The sequence below is a fragment of the Papio anubis genome, chromosome 1, assembly GCF_008728515.1.
Source record: "Papio anubis isolate 15944 chromosome 1, Panubis1.0, whole genome shotgun sequence".
Lineage (NCBI taxonomy): Eukaryota > Metazoa > Chordata > Mammalia > Primates > Cercopithecidae > Papio > Papio anubis.
In genome coordinates, this window is record NC_044976.1 from 2,673,034 (window position 1) to 2,693,434 (window position 20,401).

The following is a 20,401-nucleotide window of genomic DNA, read 5'->3' on the forward strand; positions in this document are numbered from 1 at the left end:
ACCCCTGAGGAGCTTAAGCCCAGCCACGGGGTATGAAGCCTGTGTCCCACCTGACACCTCTGTAGTGCCCAGTCTTCCTGGAACCCAGGGGTGCTTAAGGCAGGTCTCTGCCCAGACACCGACCCCAGGCCCCAAGTCAAGCCTGGCAGTGACAAAGGGCTGGGAGATGGAGCTTGGAGGTCAGACAGCTCTGGTCTGGGTGCCGGTTCACCCCAGCTTAGCAGGCAGGTTTGGGTCGCTAAACGGAGTGACAGTGCCTGACCTCCCAGGACCAAGGTTGGATGAGGGCCCCGCACAGGGCAGGCACCAATGGGCAGTGGGTGTGGCCATGAGGGTAGACCTGGGTGCCCCATGGAGAAGGCAGTGCAGCTGTGCCCCATTCCCCAGCAGGTAGGTAGCGCTCACCGTCTCCCCAGGTCTCCACACCAGCAGAGGCAGATGCCTCGGGTGAATGCGGCCTCCCAGCCTCCCCCCACACTAGACCCCGCTTATCTCCTCTGGCTGTGGCCCTCGTCCCCTACTGGACCCCTGGGCCTTCACTATGCACTGGAGACAAAGCCACCAAGTCTGTCCTGGGCTCAGCACATACCTGCTTCCCTCCCCTACCCTCCCTGATCATAGCCCAGGACAGAGATCCCTAGAGGCAGCTGTGCATGGGACGAGGGCCGAGCTGGCTCCAGCTCCTGTGGTCTGGGGGCTTGTGGCCTCTGGGCCTTGGCTGAAGGGGGTGTACTCAGTGTCTCCCAGGGAGCTGCGCTTCCAGGCCGTGAGAGTCCCCCGTGTGGCTGCTGCTCACCTGTTTAGGACATGGCACAAGGTCACGGTGGGGCAGGCTGCCAGCTCCTGAGGGTCCCTCTAGCCCCTGGCCTGCCGTCCCCAGGGAGCGGTTTCTTGTCCACAGCCTCTGGGGCTCTACCAGGCCTCCGTCATGGCTGAGGATCACTTGGCATCTGCAGAGGGTGTTTCTGCCTCTGGTTCCTCCTCCACAGAGCTCTTGGCCTGGGAGCCCCGGCTGGCAGCAGACACATCTGTCCCCGGCAGCCCCAGCCAGGAGCTCTTTCACAGCAGCCTGTTTTGTTGGGCAGTGCTGGGCCTGGCCCTGGCTGTGGCCTCACAGGCATTCTGAAGCTAGCTCGAGCCTCTCATCTGCCTGGCCTGTGGGCTGTGGGTGTCCTGGTGAGTGAGCTGTCACTGCCTTGACCATGGGAGCCCCAGCTTAACACCAGGGTGTCCTGAAACAACCAGGGCGATTGCCACATGTGTCCTTTCCCCCTCCCCAGGCTGCTGGCTTCCCTGGGGCAGGGAGGGACCAGCCCTGTGACATCTGGCCAGGCCTCTCTGACATCTGTCAGAGCCCAGCCTGTGCTCCCAGCAGCTCTCTGAGGGTTACAGTGACATTGTGCACCAGTGACGGCCACAGCCTCCCATGAAGGGGGCTGTCACCGAGGGGGCCCTGTGGCTGCCACCCGAGGATACCCTTCCTCTCTCAGAAGGAGAAAGGGACCCAGGAGGACCCTAATCCACAGGCTGTTGACCCTGGCTCGTGCACGTGTTTTGGGGGGTCCATCTGTGAACCCATGAATTTAATGGCAAGGGTTCTGTGGCTTAGCCCCAGGAGCTTTTCTAGGGAGAGGAAGGGTCCATGGCCTTGGCAGAGGGTGGGCTCAAAGAGGCCTGTAACCCTAGAGAGGAGAGCGACGCGCCCCTAAACACACACATGCACACACAAGCAACGAAAGTGGATAAAAGTGGGCAATAAAAAAAACATTTAAAAAATAAAAGCCCCCACCGCAGGCCCCATCTTCCAGAATCTGTCGCAACAGATTCACCCACACTGGTTAACGGTATTTGCGGTTTGCAAGATGCTACACGTCCCGGGAAAATGACAGACAAGTTATTATCACCTCTCCGCTGTCCTCCTGCCCAAACCTGCCCGTGCCGGGCACCCAGCTGCCGGGGAGCGAGGAGCGGGCATGAGGAAATTAGCAGCCCCGCGCCGCACCCGCCCCTCGCCCACCCCCGCACCAGCCCTGCCAGGCCCAGGGCTCCCAGCCAGGCCGGGCCCATGTTGGACTGGGGCGGGGGAGGAGGGGAAGGAGAGGAGGGTCGGAGAGGAGCCGGCAGCGTGGGGAGGGACGGGTGCAGTGGCGTTTGGGCAAACCCTTTCCTGCAAGCAGGATGGCGCATGCACCCTGGGCAGGCAAGTCCAGGCGGCTCCGTGTCAACAGCCGAAGATAAATACGATTTTATCAGCTCAGAATCTGTTGAAACACATCCATCTAGCGGTTCTAGGGAAGGAGAAGGTAGGAGGGGGGCGGCAGAGAGGGAGCGTCTCCACGTGACCTTTCCTATAGAATAGGCTCCACCGGAGTCCTCCTCCTCCTGCCTGTTTTCCACAGGGCCAATTCCAGGCCTGAAGCCCAGAGGCCTGCTGGGGAGATAGGAGGAAGGAGCTGGGGGAGCGCTCAAGCCGTCCTGGGCTCAGCCACCCTCTGGAAGGACCTGGATCTCTCAGGGCTCCCTTCCTTCCTGTGGCTACCTATGTCCCACCCCCAGATGCTGCCAGGACAGGGGACATCACAGACATCCCCCCCCCGCCGAGGTCACCCAACTCCGGCCAGGCTGGGCACCTGGGGTCCAGCTGGTGCCAGGGTGAGGTCTGCCAGGCATGTGTGCCCCGAAGGCCATGTGAGCACTGCAATGGGGACACCCCTGTGGGGAGGACAGCCAGGCCCAGGACCTTGGTGGCCTTACCGGCCAGAGGGGAGGAGAGGTGCTCACATCGCCTGGGGGCAGTGGCCTCCTTGTTGTCCACCCTGAGGCCTGGGCCTCCCTCCACCACTGGCCCAGGTCGACCTAGGTCACTCCACACTCCAGTCCCAGCCCCCACTTCCCGGGGTGGGTGGTCCGGCCGCCGCCTGCACCAGGTACCAGGGACAGCTCCCGCGCGCCCAAGCTCCTCCCCGGGGCGGGGCGGGGCTGGGCGTCCACAGTGCTCCCCGCGCCTGGGCCCCCAAGACCTCATGCCGACGGGAGTCCCTCAGACAGTGCAGACAGAAGCACGCACTGGGCCCTGCACCTACTTGTGCGCCCTGGCCCTGGGACGCCCCACCACGCAGCTTCCAGAGCAGGAATCGCCACTTCACCCTGCCTGGAGCCCCAGAGGGAGCGGGGCGGGCTCAGCAGGGCGCTGCCAAGAGGCTGCTGCTGCGTAGGTCTGCGAAATGGGAGCACGGCTGACCCTGAGGCCCACGCGGGCGGGCGGGAGCTAAGGCTCCGCAGAGGACTATGGCCGGGGGTGCTGAGGCAGGGGCCTAGGGGAAGGGCTGCAGGGACCAGGCAGGAGCTGTGAAACCCCTCACGCTGTTGAGACTCCATGGGGCTGTCAGGGAGTGGGGGCTGCCGGGGCCTCTGCCCTCAGGCTTGGTTGCACCCAGAGCCTTACTCCATCTGTGTCCAACCGACTGAGGAGCCCAGGAGGCCTCCCCTCCCCCTGAGTGTCTGGGGCTCCTTGGTGGATCTAATGACCCCCACCTGAGGCCGTGGACTGGGGCACCAGGGTGGAAGACGCCTCAGGGGACTCAGCCCCAGACAGGGAACTGCGGGGGAACGGGGCGTGTATAGCTCCAGCCCCCCACAACCAACACCTCCTCACCTGGTGCTGAGAATGACAAGGGTGCAGTAGCCACTGACACCTGCAGGCCACTGTGTTCCCAGGGGACACGCAGTGAGTCACAGATGCAGGCGGAGAGGCTTGTGCAGGGGCTCGAGGCGTCCCAGCAGGAGAGCACAGAGCCAAAACTGCCACCCACAAGGCCAGACCTCAGAGGCTCTTCTCCTTTTGATGCCCCTGAGACTCTAACCTGAGCCACCTCGGCCAGGGTCTGCTTCAAGGGGGGGTCTGTCGCCTCCTCCCTGCTCTGTGGTTTCCCTAGGGAGCGGCTAGGATGGATGGCATTTATTGAGTACCAACTGCATACCTCCAGCTGCTACACATTACTGAGGAGAGACGAGGGGGACAGAGCCAGGTACCTAAACTCCAGGGGGCCTGTGTTCTCTGCACACAAGAGGTGCTCCATAAATGCTCAGCGATGGGCAGCTTGCCCTGCAGGCTGCCCTGGCCTCAGAGAAGCCTGGCGACACAGCTGCAGGCCCTGTGTTCCTCTCCCCTGCTCGGGACACTGGCAGACAAGAGCCTGCCACCACCTGGCCCCTCCTCTTTCTGTCCCCAGCCAGCACAGATGGAGACCACGTATGGTGTGTGGCTTCAGGCCGGGCCTTTGTCCACGAGACCAGTGTCTGGACACAGTCCACTCCAAGGTCGGGCTGAGAGCCCTGTCTGAGTCTCCTGTGGGTCTAAGTCTCAGAGGATCTGAACTGTGAGCTGTTCCCATGTGCCCTGGGGACGGGGCTACCCGCTTATCCTCCCAAGTGATGCTGTGGGGAGCGAAGGGGGCATTTGTAATGGTAAGGACACTGTACGTCAGCGGTCACCTTCAGGGAAGCCAGACTGACCCCACAACAAGGGGACTGCCGTCCTTCCTGCCGTGCCCAAGGCTGCAGCTCCAATTGTCCAGGGCAGTCACCCACACAGGGCTGAGGCTGAGGGTTGCTGGCTCTGCAAGGCTGATTCTGCTTTCCTTTTCTTTTTTTTTTTTTTTTTTTTTTTTTTTTTTTGTGATGGAGTCTCACTTTGTCACCCAGGTTGGAGTGCAATGGTGAGATCTTGGCCCACTGCAACCTCCGCCTCCCGGGTTCAAGCAATTCTCCTTGCCTCAGCTTCCTGAGTAGCTGGGACTATAGGCGCCCGCCACCTTGCGTGGCTAATATTTGTATTTTTGGTAGAGACAGGGTTTCATCGTATTGGCCAGGCTGGTCTCGAACTCCTGACCCCAGCTGCCTCCCCTGGCCTCCCAAAGTGCTGGGATTACAGGCGTGAGCCACTGCACCCGACCTGTTTCCTGCTTTTCTAAACAGCGCCCAGCCTTGCCTTCGGGGTTGTGCATGATGGTTCCTTTCTGCATTTTTAACAGGACTGGGGATGGGCAGCTTCCTGCCTAAGGCCCTGTGCCCAAAGCGGGGGTTGCAGGCAGGGGCAGTGGAGCCACTCTAGCTCCAGGGGCTCCAGATCTAGGATGGAGGATCTAGGAGGGGCCAGCCCTTTGGTATCCAATTCCCATCCTGAGGAGGCCACTGAAAGACCCCCTTCCACTTGTCCCTGCAGTCCCCTCACACCCACGGCAGGGACAGGCCAGCGTTCCTGGCTGGGTCCCATTCGGGGATCCCAAGTAACTCATCAAAGAGGGGACTGATCTTACTGCGCAGAGACAGGGGCGCTGAGGGTGCTGCGGACCCAGGCCCCACCCACCATGGCTCGCAGGCTCCATCAGCTCCATCTCCCCTGTCTCTTTCCTCCTTTTTCTTTCCTCGCTTTTCGTGTGCCTGCACCTACCAAGGACCTATATGGCTCCTGAGAGCCCCTCGTGTCCCTTGATGGCCAGAGAGGCAGCACGGGTGGCCAGTGGGGGTCAGGGGGTCAGGGCTCCCTATCTTCCTTGGCAAAGGGCTTCCCTGGTTCTGCCAGTAGCTCCCTGTGTCTGACCTCAGTTTCCCCAACTGTTTCATGGTGGAGTGCGATGGGACATTCTCCAGGGCACTTGCGGCTGCAGTGACTTGTGATTCTGAGTCATCGGGGGCTGGTGAGGGGCGCAGAGGGCATGGGGTGGGAGCAGAAGTCATTCTCTGAACCGGAGACCGGGGATCATTCCTGATGGCCCTGTGGGGAGAGGGCATGAGGACTCCCAGCAGGTGCCCAGGAGCCAGACACTTGGCAAATCAGCCAGCTTGGAAGTGAGTGGACGCCCCTGCAGCAGCCTCAGCGGGATCCCTTTTAGAACTCATGAGGGCCGGCCTGGGTCCTCAGATGGGCAGCCAGGCCCTGTGGGGCAAGGATGCTGGAGGCCTCTGCAGGGGCTGGATCAGGAAGGATGTCATCCAGTCCTCCCATAGCAGGGCCCATGTCGGCTCCGGACAGACCTTTTAGCTCCTCGAGTCCCAAGCTGGGGATACCGGGGCTTGGCTCAGCTGCTCAGACTTGGTGGCCCCAGCAGGAGAGGGTGTCAGAGTCACCAGGGCTGCTGAGGCCATAAGAGACCTTCACACCTTCACAGGCCTTCACTCACACACCAACCCACAGAGCTCTCTATGGAAGCTTGAATGCATTGTGGGCACCCAGCCCGTCACACACTAACCACCTGCTCTGTGCAAATGCCAGAGAAGCCTAGCTCTGGTCTTAAAAACAGATTCAAAGCTGCAAACCTACCTCTTCAAAGCACTACAGTCGGGGACGTGGTTTCCGCAGGCCTGGCTCCCAGCCCCCATTCCTGCCCTCCCTCTCCAGCAGCCCCTCCTTGCTCTCCTGGCCTTTCTTGTCCCCATCCATAAACCTAAAGCCTCTCCACCTGGCTGCCACCGGCACTCACACCCCTGCTGTCATGGAGCCCAAATGACCCAATGGCTGTGGAGTGGGTGCCAGGGCAGCCGTGCCTGGATTCGCACCTCGAAGGACAGACACCTGCAGGGACTCAGCAGAGGGGCTGCTCGGGGCAGCCTTCATCGGGGGCTTGTGGAGGGGGCTCCCGTGGGGAGAACGTGGCTCCCGATGGGGGGGGTGGCCTGGACAGGGGTGCAGTTGGGACCACCAGTCTCACCTACTCCCTCTCCCCCACCCCAGTACTCCCCACTCTTGAAGAAACTCTACTGCCAGATCGCCAAGACGTGCCCCATCCAGATCAAGGTGTCCACCCCACCACCGCCGGGCACCGCCATCCGGGCCATGCCTGTCTACAAGAAGGCGGAGCACGTGACCGACATCGTGAAGCGCTGCCCCAACCACGAGCTCGGGAGGGACTTCAACGAAGGTGAGGCCCCCAGGTCCTCCCCTCCGGTGGCACTTTGCCCAGCATCCTGCACAGCACAGCTGGGGGCTGCCTAACTGGGAGAGAGTGGGGCTGATGGCATGGGCTTAGCATTCCCCGGGGAGGGCTTTCGGTGCCTCCCCCAGCCCCCTTTTTCCCAGTTCTGACTGGGGCCTGGGGGGGCCCATGCTCCTGGGCAGGGGCAAGTGGTCTGGGCAGAGTCTGAGGGGCAGCGGCCTTCTGGGGCCCCAGAGATCCTATGTGCCATAGCCCCTCTCTCCAGTGTGCCTGGCAAGGCCTATGGGCTACCCCATGGATTAGCAGGAGAATCAGGGAGCAGAGCCACTGGGCAGGCATCCCCAGGCACAAGGGCTGCCAGCCGGCCTGAGCCTCATCTGGAAGCCCATGGACTGGGCCTGGTGGTCTCAGTTCTGCTGCGATGCACCTGGCACAGTGCTGGGCACCTCTCTGCACCTGACAGGGCTGGGCACCTCTCTGCCTGGCACGGGTGGGCACCTCTGTGCCTGGCATGGAGCCAGGCACCTCTTTGAACCTGGCACCGGGCTGGGCACCTCTCTGCACCTGACAGGGGTGGGCACCTCTCTGCCTGGTACAGGGCTGGGCACCTCTCTGCACCTGGCATTGGGTGGGCACCTCTGTGCACCCCTCTGAAGTGTTGCCCCCTCCCGGCAGGACAGTCTGCCCCAGCCAGCCACCTCATCCGTGTGGAAGGAAATAATCTCTCGCAGTATGTGGACGACCCTGTCACCGGCAGGCAGAGCGTCGTGGTGCCCTATGAGCCACCACAGGTAGGCCGGGAGCCAGGCTGTGCCCAGGGCCCTGCAGTCAGCCGTATGGGGTGTGCGGTCCCCTGAGGCAGCCCCTGTCCCTCCTCAATTGGCTGATCTGCCCATCCCGCGGTGTCTGTCTGGGGCTCCCTGCTCTGTGTTAAGTGTGCGTCAGGGACTCCCTCACCCACACAGGCCCCACTGTGCACACTGGTGCTCTGGCCCCGCATCCGCCTCGGGCCCTCTCAGGGCCTCGGTGTGCCCAGCTCCATACTGGGGGGTGGGTCTTCAGCCTTGCCCTCCGTTGGTGCCCAACACTGCTTCTGGCTTAGGGCTCCCAGACACGGATTCAGGAGATGGGAGGTCCCTGCCCATTTAGACTCTGGTCTGGCTGGGACAGAACCGAACCAGCAACAGTGCCTGAAGAGGTGGCAGATTCTACGAAGGGCATTGAGGGATGGTGGAAAGACTCCTAGGCCAGGCCAGGGGCCCAGAAGAGGTGGCCTGCAGGAGGCTGAGGCTGGTCAGCAGGGCGGAGAGCCGGGAGGCCCCGCTGGACACCATGTGGGTGGGGGCTGCAGGGAACTGGGGGGCATGCAGGCTGGAGGGAAGGGGACACGGAGAGGCTGGGGGGTTTGACCTTTGGCCCAAAGGCAGCAGAAGTTTCTGGGACACCATTCTGGAGCTGATGTGGGGCCCAACTGGTGTGAAAGGCTGGGGTAGGGGGAAACAGAGGGTTTGAAGTTGCTGCAGGATGGTGGGGCAGAGGCAGAACAGGTGAGGAGTAGGTACCAGGCCCCCAGGGAAAGGCAGGCAATGGCAGGCCTCCACCTTCCCTGTACCTGGTTCTGAGACCAGGCTCCACGCTGTACCCAGCCCCAGCCCCCCTCACCAGGTCCCATCCCTGTACCAGGCCCCCAGGACACCCCAGGCTCCTGTCCCTGTACCCAGTCTCCAGGTCCTCCACAACCCTCTACCCTGTACCCAGGCCCCCTTCGAGGTCCCCATCCCACCATCCTCTAAGAGCAGCCCCTTATGTCAGCAGAACCAGGGCCCAGGAGGGCTCCCTGAAACCCATGTCCCACCCTCACCTGCCCCGGCCTGCCAGGAAGGCAGAGCTCTCTCGCCCCCTGGTGGCTGCCATGTGACAGCAGTTCTGAGAAAGGCCAAGATTTTCCCAAACCCCGAATGGCTTATGTATTTGTCCCCAGGGTGATGTGAAAACTGCCCACATTGTGGTCTGGGGATACTCATTGATCAAGAGTTTTGGTTCATGGCTGGGCGCGGTGGCTCACGCCTGTAATCCCAGCATTTTGGGAGGCCGAGGTGGGCGGCTCACAAGGTCATGAGATCGAGACCATCCTGGCTAACATGGTAAAACCCCGTCTCTACTAAAAAACACACAAAAAATTAGCCAGGCGTGGTGGCAGGCACCTGTAGTCCCAGCTACTCGGGAGGCTGAGGCAGGAAAATGGTGTGAACCTGGGAGGTGGAGCTTGCAGTGAGCCTAGATTGTGCCACCACACTCCAGTCTGGGCAACGGAACGAGACTCCGTCTCAAAAAAAAAAAAAAACAAAAAAAAAACAACAGATTTTTGGTTCATGTCTCAGCTGTACTGCAAAATCCCTGGGAAACGGGAGTGTGCTGGGGGTGGGTTCGCTGGGGACAGCTCTGGTTCCTCTTTCTGCCCAGATGAGCCCACAGCATGCAACACACACATAGGCCCCCAAAATCTGTGCAGGCACACACACTCACACCCAGCATCTGGGCTTAACCTCCAGCCTGTGTCAGGGGAGAAGCTTGGGGCAAACAGACCGCAGGACTCTGTGCTGCTCTGAGAGCAGAGACCAGGTCTGAGCCCTCCCAGAACCCAGAACCAGCCCAGTGCTTGGTGTTTAGTGATCTTCACGAATGGGTGGGTGGATGGGGTGAGTGGGTGGATGGATGGGGTGGTTGGGGTGGGTGGATGGATGGATGGATGGATGGTAGGTAAGTGGGTGGACGGAGGACGGACAAATGGGGTGGTGGAGTGGGTGGATGGATGGATGGGGTGGAATGGAATGGATGGGTGGAATGGATGGATGAATGGGTGGTGGAATGGATGGTGGATGGATGGATGGTGGTGGTCAACGGACGGAATGGAATGGATGGCAGGATGTGGTGGAATGGATGGATGGACTGAATGGACGGGTGGACAAATGGATGGATGGACAAATGGATGGATGGATGGACGGAATGGAAGGGATGGATGGAGTGGTGGATGGATGGACTGGATGGAACGGATGGTGGTGGATGGATGGATAGATGGATGGACAATGGATGGATGGATGGATGGAATGGATGGATGGTGGATGGACAATGGAATGGATGGATGGACAGGAATGGACGGATAGGCGGTGGGTGGGTGGGTGGGTGGATGGACGGATGGATGGATGGACGGGAGTGGGTGGGTGGCGGTGGATGGATGGTTGGATAGATGGATAGATAATAAATGCGGGGAGTGGATGGATGGATGGATGGATGGAGTGGGTGGGTGGGTGGGTGGATGGATTGATGAATGGATCGTGGATGGATGGTTGGATAGATGGATAGATAATAAATGCGGGGGAGTGGATGGATGGATGGATGGATGGATGGATGGGGTGGGTGGATGGATGGATGGATGGATGGTTGGTGGATGGATGGAAGGGAGGGATGGAATATGGATGGATGGAAGGATGGAAGGAATGGAGGGTGGATGGAATGAAGGTGGAAGGATGGAGGAAGGAACTTACATGGAGCGTGGAAGGCACCTCGGGATGCACAGCCTGTGGGGACAGAATTCACCACCATCCTGTACAACTTCATGTGTAACAGCAGCTGCGTGGGGGGCATGAACCGACGGCCCATCCTCATCATCATCACCCTGGAGGCGCGGGAGTGAGTCCCGGGCGCACGGGGCGGAGGTGGGACAGGGCTGGGCAGGCACAGCTGGCGGGAGAAGGGGAGCTGTCATGGAGACCTGCATGCCGAGGCCAGCTCGGGGAAGAGACTGGGCTGTGCTGCTGGAGGAAGGAACTGCCCTCTGGCCTGAAGGGCCTGCCTGGGCAGGAGCGGGGCCCCTGGAGGGAGGCGGGAGTCCCGGGCGGGCGAGGTCTCAGGGCAGCCTCCCAGCTTTGAGCCTCTGGGGTGCCGGGGAACCCCCACAAGGGACAGATGCTTTGCCAAGCCCAGGTCCTCTGGCTCCCTCTGGTGGGAACACGCGCTGCCGGCACTGGGCGCTCCACGGTGACTCAGGGGCTCGCCAGGCCGGTCCTGCAGGGTCCGAGGTGGGCAGGGAAGGTGGGCAGGTTGAGGGTGGGCAGGATTGAGCTCACAATTCTGGCTGTGCCCACCCGACAGTGGGCAGGTGCTGGGCCGCCGGTCCTTTGAGGGCCGCATCTGCGCCTGTCCTGGCCGCGACCGAAAAGCCGACGAGGACCACTACCGGGAGCAGCAGGCCTTGAATGAGAGCTCCGCCAAGAATGGGGCTGCCGGCAAGCGCGGTGAGCAGCCGGCGGGGGGAGCTGGATGCTGTGGGAGGGGAAGGGGACACGCTGGCAGGACACAGTGCGAGCCCGTGCCCCAGGGACAGGGCCAGCCCCCGAACGGCCCCCCAGACCCAGAATCCTCCCTGACGGAGCCTGAGAGCAGCCCCCAAATAAGTCGCCTGTCCAGGCCTGGGGGGCACTGCAGGTTTGCCCATCCCTGTGGGCTGCTCACCACTGGACCCACCTGAAGAATCTATTGGCCCCAAGGGTGGGGCAGGTCTTCCTCCTCCCGGAGGGTGGTCTCACCCCACCCGCCCTGCCTGGCCTTCCAGCCTTCAAGCAGAGCCCCCCTGCCGTCCCCGCCCTGGGCCCCGGCGTGAAGAAGCGGCGGCACGGAGACGAGGACACGTACTACCTGCAGGTGAGTGTGTGCTCCCGTACAGCGGCCAGGAGACCTGCCTCACCTCTGTCGTCTGCTGAACCCAGGCTGGGCCATGGGGAGAGACCCTGGAGACCATGGTGGAGGGGGCGGGAGGCACCCAGCCCTGCGTGAGAGGGTCCAGAGGGCAGAACCTGCTTGCAAGAGCCAGACCAGCAGGGCCCAACTGCAGGGCATCCCTGAGAGTCCCCTCAGTCCCAAAAACCCAGCGTCATGCCATTTACAATGAAGCCATGTGTACATAGCACAGGTGGGGTGGTGCGGAGTCCACCGGGGTAGAAGTTCAGCAGGAATCCAGGACGCTACCATTGGCCAGGACCCGTGGCCATAGACCCCCTGAGTGTGCCTCTCACATGTGGCCTCCAACAGGTGAATTAAATCGGCACAGGCTTGGCGAGGATTCATCTTCCATGATGTGAGCTTTCAGGTTTTTGAGCTCCAGAATGAGCCCCAGTTGGCGGGCGGTGGCTCACGCCTGTAATCCCAGCATCTTGGGAGGCCAAGGCGGGTGGATCACTTGAGCCCAGGAGTTTGAGACCAAAGTGGGCAACATAGCGAGAACCCCATCTCTACAAAAATTAGCTGGGTGTGGTGGTGGCATGCACCTGTAGTCCCAGCTACTCAGAAGACTGAGGCAGAAGGATCACCTGAGGGCAGGAGGATTGCCTGAGCCCAGGAGTCCGAGGCTGCAGTGAGCTATGATGATGCCACTGCACTGCACTCTAGCCTGGGCAACAGAGCAAGACTCTGTCTAAAGAAAGGAAGAGAGAGAGATACTTGGTTTTGTTTTTTTAAAAAAAAAAAAAAACAAAACAGTATCTGTTGGCGGGGGAGGAAGAGGGAGGCTTAGGGACCACAAGGAGCAGGCATGGTTCTTGGGGACAGACCTGCCCACCGAGTCATGGACTCTAATTAGACCTGCTTCTTGGGAAGAGGAAAGAAGGTCAGGGGATCCTGAGCCTCTGGGGTGCCGGGGAACCCCCACAAAGGACAGATGCTTTGCCAAGCCCAGGTCCTCCTGAGGCTGCGGCCGCCCGCCTCCCTCCCGCGGGGGTCTGGGGCATGTGGGCAGAGCATCTGCTCCTCTGTGCTCAGGTGCGAGGCCGCGAGAACTTCGAGATCCTGATGAAGCTGAAGGAGAGCCTGGAGCTGATGGAGTTGGTGCCGCAGCCGCTGGTGGACTCCTATCGGCAGCAGCAGCAGCTCCTACAGAGGCCGTGAGTCAACCCCAGCCCACCATCGGTGTGGGGAAGCTCATGGCTCAACCCTGCAGGAGAAGGCCAGGAGGACCAGAAACCCCTCCAGAAGGCATCATCTGCCAGGGACAGGCAGCAGGGTCCAGAGCTCAGGGGGCCCACCCCACACCTCCTCCTCCAGGAAGCCTGGTGGGACTTGGGGCTGCCCTGGGACCCTAGGCCATGGCCCTTGCTATGCCTCTGCCACTGAGGGGTCCTGTAAATGTCTGCTGGGTGGAAAGGCCAGGAGGGGTGGCCAGAGTGACCATGACCCACCAAGACCAGAGGCCAATTCCAGTGGCACAGGTCATCCCCCTGCCTACCCGGCCCCGCCATGGCCAGTGTCCTTCTCAGGAGCAGGGCCAGTGGCTGTGCATGGTCATCCTCAGCCACTCTCTGACCTCAGAGTCTCCACCCATTTGCAGCATGGGGGCATCGCGGGCGTGGGTGGTTGGTGGGCACGAGGCTGCCTTGCTTCCCACCCATGCAAGCCATTGCTTCTGAGCAGGAGTCACCTACAGCCCCCATCCTATGGGCCGGTCCTCTCGCCCATGAACAAGGTGCACGGGGGCATGAACAAGCTGCCCTCCGTCAACCAGCTGGTGGGCCAGCCTCCCCCGCACAGCTCGGCAGCTACACCCAACCTGGGGCCTGTGGGTGAGTCCCTTGGGCAGTGGGGGCCCATGGGCAGGGCGGGGAGGCCCACTGGGGGCACCTGGCTCAGGGCACTCCACCCAGCTCCGGACCCAGGGCAGGTGTGTCTGTGGCTGGCTCCTTCCAGCGGTTCTACCCTCTGGGCAGCCATGGACAGCCCTCTCTGCCCACTCCTGACTGTGGGAGGTGGAGGGGGCATGGTTAAGAGCGTGGAACCCACACACCTGCACCACCTCTTGGCAGGCAAGGAAGCGTGCGGAGGGCTCTTAACATTACACAGCCTGTTTCCCCATCGGCAAATGGCCACAGAAGTACCAGGCTCACTCCTTGTGAGGATTAAATGCTGCAAGACCTCTTCAGGGACCCCAGCACAAGCTGGGGGCTCCACTGGATAGAGTTTGGGCCCCCTTCCCCTGGAAGGTCCTCATGTGGGCAGGACCAGGCATGTTCCCAGTGCTGCGAGCAAGCACCCCAGGTGTTTCCTGAGGCCCCAGGATGGGCGAGCACTCCAGTCCCCCCGGGTGTTTCCTGAGGCCCCGGGATGCGGCGAGCACTCCAGTGCCAGCTGTGATTGCCCTTATGACCCAGTGCCTTGTGCGCACAGTCATCGCCGTCCCTACTAGGCGGGGAGAGGAGACAGGGCCCCAGGTGTTCAGCCCTTGCTCAAGCCTCCAGCTGGCTGGGGCGATGCCAAGCATCACATCGCCAGGCCTTGGGGTGGCTCCCCTGGTGTCCAGAGGTGTCTGGAGCCTGGGTGGAGCCTGCACCTGGATGCCTGGCCTGGCTTCCCTGAATGCCCCACCTGCCTCTCACCCAGGCCCTGGGATGCTCAACAACCATGGCCACGCAGTGCCAGCCAACGGCGAGATGAGCAGCAGCCACAGCACTCAGTCCATGGTCTCGGGGTCCCACTGCACTCCGCCACCCCCCTACCACGCCGACCCCAGCCTCGTCAGGTGTGTGGGCTGCCGAGGGCCTGAGCATGCGCTGTCACCCTGTCCGTTCACCTCTGTCCTTCTGGCCATGTCAGCTGCCCTGCCCCACCCTGTGTGCTCACCACTTGCAACCCCAGATCAGACAGGCGGGTGAGGGCAGTCAGGCTAGGAGCATCAAAGATGCTGGGGAAATGGTCCACTTAGAGGAAAAACACCAAAAGCTGGGTCTTCACTGACCTGTCCCCAGCTGAGCACGTCCCCTCCCTGAGGGATGCCATGGCCACCTGTGGGCTGGAGGGAGACAGTGACAGTCTCTGCCCTAGCCAGGCCACTCCCAGAGATGAGGGCTCGCACAGCCCTGTGCTCGGAAGCTAATGCTGCTTCCTTTCTCAAATTCTCTCTGCAGTTTTTTAACAGGATTGGGGTGTCCAAACTGCATCGAGTATTTCACGTCCCAGGGGTTACAGAGCATTTACCACCTGCAGAACCTGACCATCGAGGTAACGCCCGGGCGACCCCCGCTCCGCACAGGCAGTAGCTGGAGGGGCCCCTGACCAGAGGGCAAAGAGCCTTCTCTTCCTTGCTCTCGTGGCTGGGAAACTTGGAAACCCTCTCCCACGGGCAAGTGGATGTGATGACTTGACTCTTGAGAGCTCAGGCAGGCGCAGCCAGGCGGGCGGCTGGCGGCGCAGGACACAGGCCCAGGCCTCTGGATGCTGAACTGGTCATTTGGGCCTTTTCGGACTCCCAGCAGCCAGTGTGCCTTTGATTTTAGGGGATGGGCTGTTTCCAAGGCACAAAGAACAGAAGAATGTAAGGCCCTGAGGGTGTCAGTCCAGTTCAGCGCCATTTACACCCGGAGGAAAGGGGACCCAGGGAAGGCAAGCGCCTGACCTGAGGCCACATAGCTCTTGGCACTTGTGGGAGCTGATCGCAGGCACCATGATTAAACAGCCACGGCTTATTTTTGGGTTAAGTGAGACTAGCGGTGTACAAAGCCTGCTCGTAGCCTAGGACAGTGTGAACCACAGGACACTGTCAGTCAAGGAAGAGCAAGCCCTCTGCTGGGAACCCGACCCCAGCCAGTGCCGCAGCCCAGGTCCAAGGCCCCTCCCAGACCATCCCCAGCCTGGGGCTGCAGACAGAGATGAGGGTCAGTGTGAGCTGGGGCCAGCTGCTCAGCCTAACTGTCCCTCGTGCAGAGGGTGGCCTCGTCTGTGTCCACTAACCGCCCTCCCTGCAGCCTGTCTCCAGTACGCTGAGCCAGCTCCAGGTCACGTGTTAACCCTTGCCTCCCCTGCATGTGTGTGCTTCGTGTGGTGCCTAGAGGGTGCTGGGAGCTCATGGATGAGCTGGGGATCTGCTCCGGGGGGGGGGGGGGGGGGGGGGCAGGGACATGGAGACCAAGGACGGCCCTGCCCTGAGGCTGGGAGGCAGTTCCTCCCCCAGGGCCAGGTAGATAGATGCTCAGGGAGCTCCATGTCTAATGCTCCGAGGTCAGGGCCCAGGCCCCACACAGGCCAGGAGGGGCCCTGATGGGCTCTCCCCCTCCCCCTCCCCCACGTCCCCTCTCCTGCTTACTCTGGTTAGGGGTGCGGGGGCCGGGGTGTGGTGTGGCCAGACCTCCAGGCCCAGGGCGGCCCTCCCTGCTCTCCCTGTCCCCACTGCCCCCTGCCCCTAACGCGCCGGCCTCTCGCAGGACCTGGGGGCCCTGAAGATCCCCGAGCAGTACCGCATGACCATCTGGCGGGGCCTGCAGGACCTGAAGCAGGGCCACGACTACGGCGCCGCGCAGCAGCTGCTCCGCTCCAGCAACGCGGCCGCCATCTCCATCGGCGGCTCCGGGGAGCTGCAGCGCCAGCGGGTCATGGAGGCCGTGCACTTCCGCGTGCGCCACACCATCACCATCCCCAACCGCGGCGGCCCCGGCGCCGGCCCCGACGAGTGGGCGGACTTCGGCTTCGACCTGCCCGACTGCAAGGCCCGCAAGCAGCCCATCAAGGAGGAGTTCACGGAGGCCGAGATCCACTGAGGGGCCGGGCCCGGCCAGAGCCTGTGCCACCGCGCAGAGACGCAGGCCGCCTCCGCTCTCCTTCCTGTGTCCAAAACTGCCTCCGGAGGCAGGGCCTCCAGGCTGTGCCCGGGGAAAGGCAAGGTCCGGCCCATCCCCAGGCACCTCACCGGCCCCAGGAGAGGCCCAGCCACCAAAGCCGCCTGCGGACAGCCTGAGTCACCTGCAGAACCTTCTGGAGCTGCCCTAACGCTGGGCTTGCGGGGCAGGGGCCGGCCCACTCTCAGCCCTGCCACTGCCGGGCCTGCTCCATGGCAGGCGTGGGTGGGGACCGCAGTGTCAGCTCCGACCTCCAGGCCTCATCCTAGAGACTCTGTCATCTGCCAATCAAGCAAGGTCCTTCCAGAAGAAAGAATCCTCTTCGCTGGTGGACTGCCAAAAAGTATTTTGCGACATCTTTTGGTCCTGGAGAGTGGTGAGGAGCCAAGCGACTGTGTCTGAAACACCGTGTATTTTCAGGGAATGTCCCTAACGGGCTGGGGACTCACTCTGCTGGACTTGGGAGTGGCCTTTGCCCCCAGCACACTGTATTCTGCAGGACCGCCTCCTTCCTGCCCCTAACCACCACCAAAGTGTTGCTGAAATTGGAGAAAACTGGGGAAGGTGCAACCCCTCCCAGGTGTGGGAAGCATCTGGTACCGCCTCAGCCAGTGCCCTCAGCCTGGCCACAGTCGCCTCTCCTTGGGGAACCCTGGGCAGAAAGGGACAGCCTGTCCTTAGAGGACGGGAAATTGTCAATATTTGATAAAATGATACCCTTTTCTACATGGTGGGTCAGCTTTTTTTTTTTTTTTTTAACTTTCTTTCTCAACATTCCCTTTCCAGCTCAACCTAGCACCCATGAGCTGGGCTACGGAAGCTGAGTGAGAAGCCAGGTGGGCGGGACTTTTCCCCAGGAAGGCCGGGCGGGGAGGAAGCCTAGAGGGAACGCTGGGAAGGGCAAATTCACAGGAACGCTCTGCCATGGGAGCAGCTCCTCCCTTGCCGCAGACACCTTCTCTACCACTGCGAGGTCCAGAGGGCGTTGCTTTCTTTTCCAGGGGGCGGCGGCAGCAGTCAGGGAACAGACTGAGGTAGGTGCAGGGGGCGTCTAGGCCTTCGTGGAGCACCCCAGGAAGTTAGTGGGCCCCAGGGAGGCAGTGTCTGCAGAGTCCCCTGCTGGGGCCACCTCCATCCACGAGGAGCAGCCTGAGCCTTGGTGGCTGGAGCTTGACCATCCCGGAGCACAGCTCCAGGACAAGGAACCGGAGCCCCCGGGGAGCCTCACAGGTGTGACAAGGCCCTTCATTCCAGGCAGGTGGGCCAGTGGAGAGTGGTGAGCAGCCAAGTGACTGCGTCTGAAACACCGTGTATTTTCAGGGAATGTCCCTGACTGCATCTTGCCTGTGCCGGGGGCTGGGGACTCTCTCTGCTGGACTTGGGAGTGGCCTCTGCTCCCAGCACACTGTATTCTGCAGGACCGCCTCACTCACGTAAGCTGAGACACCACCCAGAGTGCAGGCTGCTTGGCCCCTTCTGACCCGGCCAGCTCCACACCCTCTGCCTAGGGTATGTGTGGCATCAGCTCCTAAGGGCTAGGAGCTTCCCCCACTAACATCTCCCAGAAGCAGTTAAGCCCCCCAGGGCACAGCAAGGTTAGACACAGCCCCCATCCCCAGATCAGGACTCCATCTTGCTGAGTGGCATCACCGTCACCAGCCTCCCCTTATTTAAAAGCAGCGACTGGTGTTGCCGCAGGTGCCTGGTCTACGAAGACGCAGGCGTCCCTCTCCCCCACTGTCCACCTCCCCGGGGGCCAGTGACAGCACAGCCGCCTGGGTGCACGTTTGTGGGGGCAGCAAGAACGGGACTGCCGCCTCTCAGGGGATCTGGCTGCAGCCAGGGCGAGAGCCTGGCCCTTCTTTCTAGCTCCTTCTAGCCGAAGGGCAGGCTCTGGTTGCTCAGCTTCTGAGGTTCCATCTCCCTAGAAAGGTGCCCACACCCAGGGCATCAGTCAGTAGGGGCAGCAGCAGCGGACTCAGGGCTTTCCCAGGGTGGCGCAGCCACCCCAGCTGCATGTCACCTCAGCTCTCCATCTTACTGCCATTTCGTAGATGAGGAAGCTGAGGCCAGAAAGGCTAAGACCCGTGCCCCAGGCATCACGCCCATCTCCTGGGGGCTGGGCACCTGCTACCCGAGTCCACCTCCTGAAGCCCCACTCTGCCCCATGCTCCGCTTCTAGAGCGGCGGGGGCCCATCCCGACACTCGGGTTCCCGAGCCCAGCACAGATGCGCTGCAATTCCAGGGGGTTGTTGAGTTGTTTCTTAGGCATGTTCCCTGTGCGCCGAGTCCAGTGAGGCTGTCCCAAGAGCCCCTGTAGTGTGCTGCTGGGGGGGTGGGTGGCACAGAGCAGGGAGAGGCCCAGGGGCAGCTGTCACTGGAACCCCAGCCAGATGTCCAAGAAGCCGGTCAGAACACGGAGCAGCCAGATGGCCCCAGCTGCACCTGTACAGCGAGCCCGCGCAGCCTCCTTGCGCTGGAGAAGCAGCTGTGAAAGTAAACGGAGTCGAGACTTTGCCGTGGTTAGGAGAAAATGCAAATTCCCAGGAACAAGAATCCTTTAAGCGATGTTTTTTATACAACTAAACAAATCAACAAATAAATCTTGAAGGCAGATGGTTTTCCCGGCAGTGCAGGGGTAGGAGGGAGGCTGCCGGCACTCCTGGAGCTGAGGGGGACGGGCAGTGGTCCTGAGTCTGCTCAGAGAGGCCAGGCAGGAGGAGCTCACCAGGCAGGTCAGCTCACGTCCGTCCGAGTCACTCTGGTCAGAAACAGCGACTCTCCCCCATCCCCCCAGCGTTCCCACCAGGCCTGGGCTGCTGGGAAGCCCTTGCTGTACCCAGGGGCCCGACTCGCAGTATCCTGGCACAGAGACACCTGTCACTCGGAACAGTCAGTGTCTCCAACGCACAAACATCCACTCCTCTGTTCCCAGTTAAAGCACTTTAATGCTTTAGGGTGGACACGCGACCGCATCTGTGTGTCCGTGTAGGCTGGTGCTTCTCCGAGCAGTATTAACGGGCGCCCTCCAATGGCGTGACAGCTGTTCTTGGTAATGTAATCGTGGGAAAATGTGTTATTTTTTTAGCTGTGTTTCGGTGGGAATTTTTGTTTTTGTAACATAATAAAGTGTATGTTCCAATGACTGGTTCTCATGACTAAACCTCCATCTCCGAGGGGCTCAGACATACAGGGCGGCTCCTCACAGGCGGGAAGCCTGTGGCCTCTGCGGCCGGCCCGGCAGCCCACCTGCGTTTCTCTGTGTCGTGAGTCTGATGGGTCCCTGGGGTGTCCCTCTGCCCTGTGCCTCGGAGGAGCTGCGGGCCAAGCCGAGTAGCCTCATGGGACTGACTGGGCCTCTCAGGCCTCCTGAAGTGCAGGCCCGTGAGCCCTTATCCAAGCCCTGTGGGGCCCAGGCTTTCTGGACTTCAGCGAGGCCAAGCAGGGTCTCCAGGTGTCACAGACACCCACACAGAACGCACCCTCGTTTCTCAGCAAAACCTAAGAAAACAAAAGGCAGCAGAGAGCCTCGTGCTGGCTCAAGCCAGGCTGAGCCCAGAGGCTTCGTTTCAGTTCTCTTGGTTCTCAGGTTTCTTGGTTTCAGACTTGTGAACAGTGACTAGGGTCCTGTCACAGCAAAAATAAGACTCTAGAAATCTGTTCAACCTCAAAGGAGGCCTCAGTCTTTTTAGAAATTGGCCTTAAACAAGGAAAGAAAAGACCAAGGCAAAAGGGAAAGATGCCGCCAGGAAGCTCCACTGAGTTGCCCCACAGGTGAGGTGCAGGTGAGGTGAGGTGCAGGTGAGGTGACG

The 20,401-nt window shown here is 61.3% G+C and overlaps 1 protein-coding gene across 2 annotated transcripts in view; it reads left to right on the forward strand.

Moving 5' to 3' along the window:
• TP73 (tumor protein p73) overlaps window positions 1–19,734 on the forward strand; it is a 91,400-nt gene extending 71,666 nt beyond the window's left edge. The window contains exons 5-14 of one of the 2 annotated variants that reach the window (XM_031663793.1): window positions 6,734–6,920; window positions 7,611–7,726; window positions 10,516–10,625; window positions 11,088–11,230; window positions 11,548–11,636; window positions 12,750–12,871; window positions 13,398–13,546; window positions 14,361–14,499; window positions 14,885–14,978; window positions 16,178–19,734. In XM_031663793.1, the coding sequence (XP_031519653.1) occupies window positions 6,734–6,920; window positions 7,611–7,726; window positions 10,516–10,625; window positions 11,088–11,230; window positions 11,548–11,636; window positions 12,750–12,871; window positions 13,398–13,546; window positions 14,361–14,499; window positions 14,885–14,978; window positions 16,178–16,510 (1,482 nt within the window). In that variant the 3' untranslated portion in view covers window positions 16,511–19,734. The remainder of the gene's footprint in view (window positions 1–6,733; window positions 6,921–7,610; window positions 7,727–10,515; window positions 10,626–11,087; window positions 11,231–11,547; window positions 11,637–12,749; window positions 12,872–13,397; window positions 13,547–14,360; window positions 14,500–14,884; window positions 14,979–16,177) is intronic. The other variant, XM_021935355.2, reaches the window with a different exon arrangement.
• The last annotated feature ends 667 nt before the right edge of the window (window positions 19,735–20,401 follow it).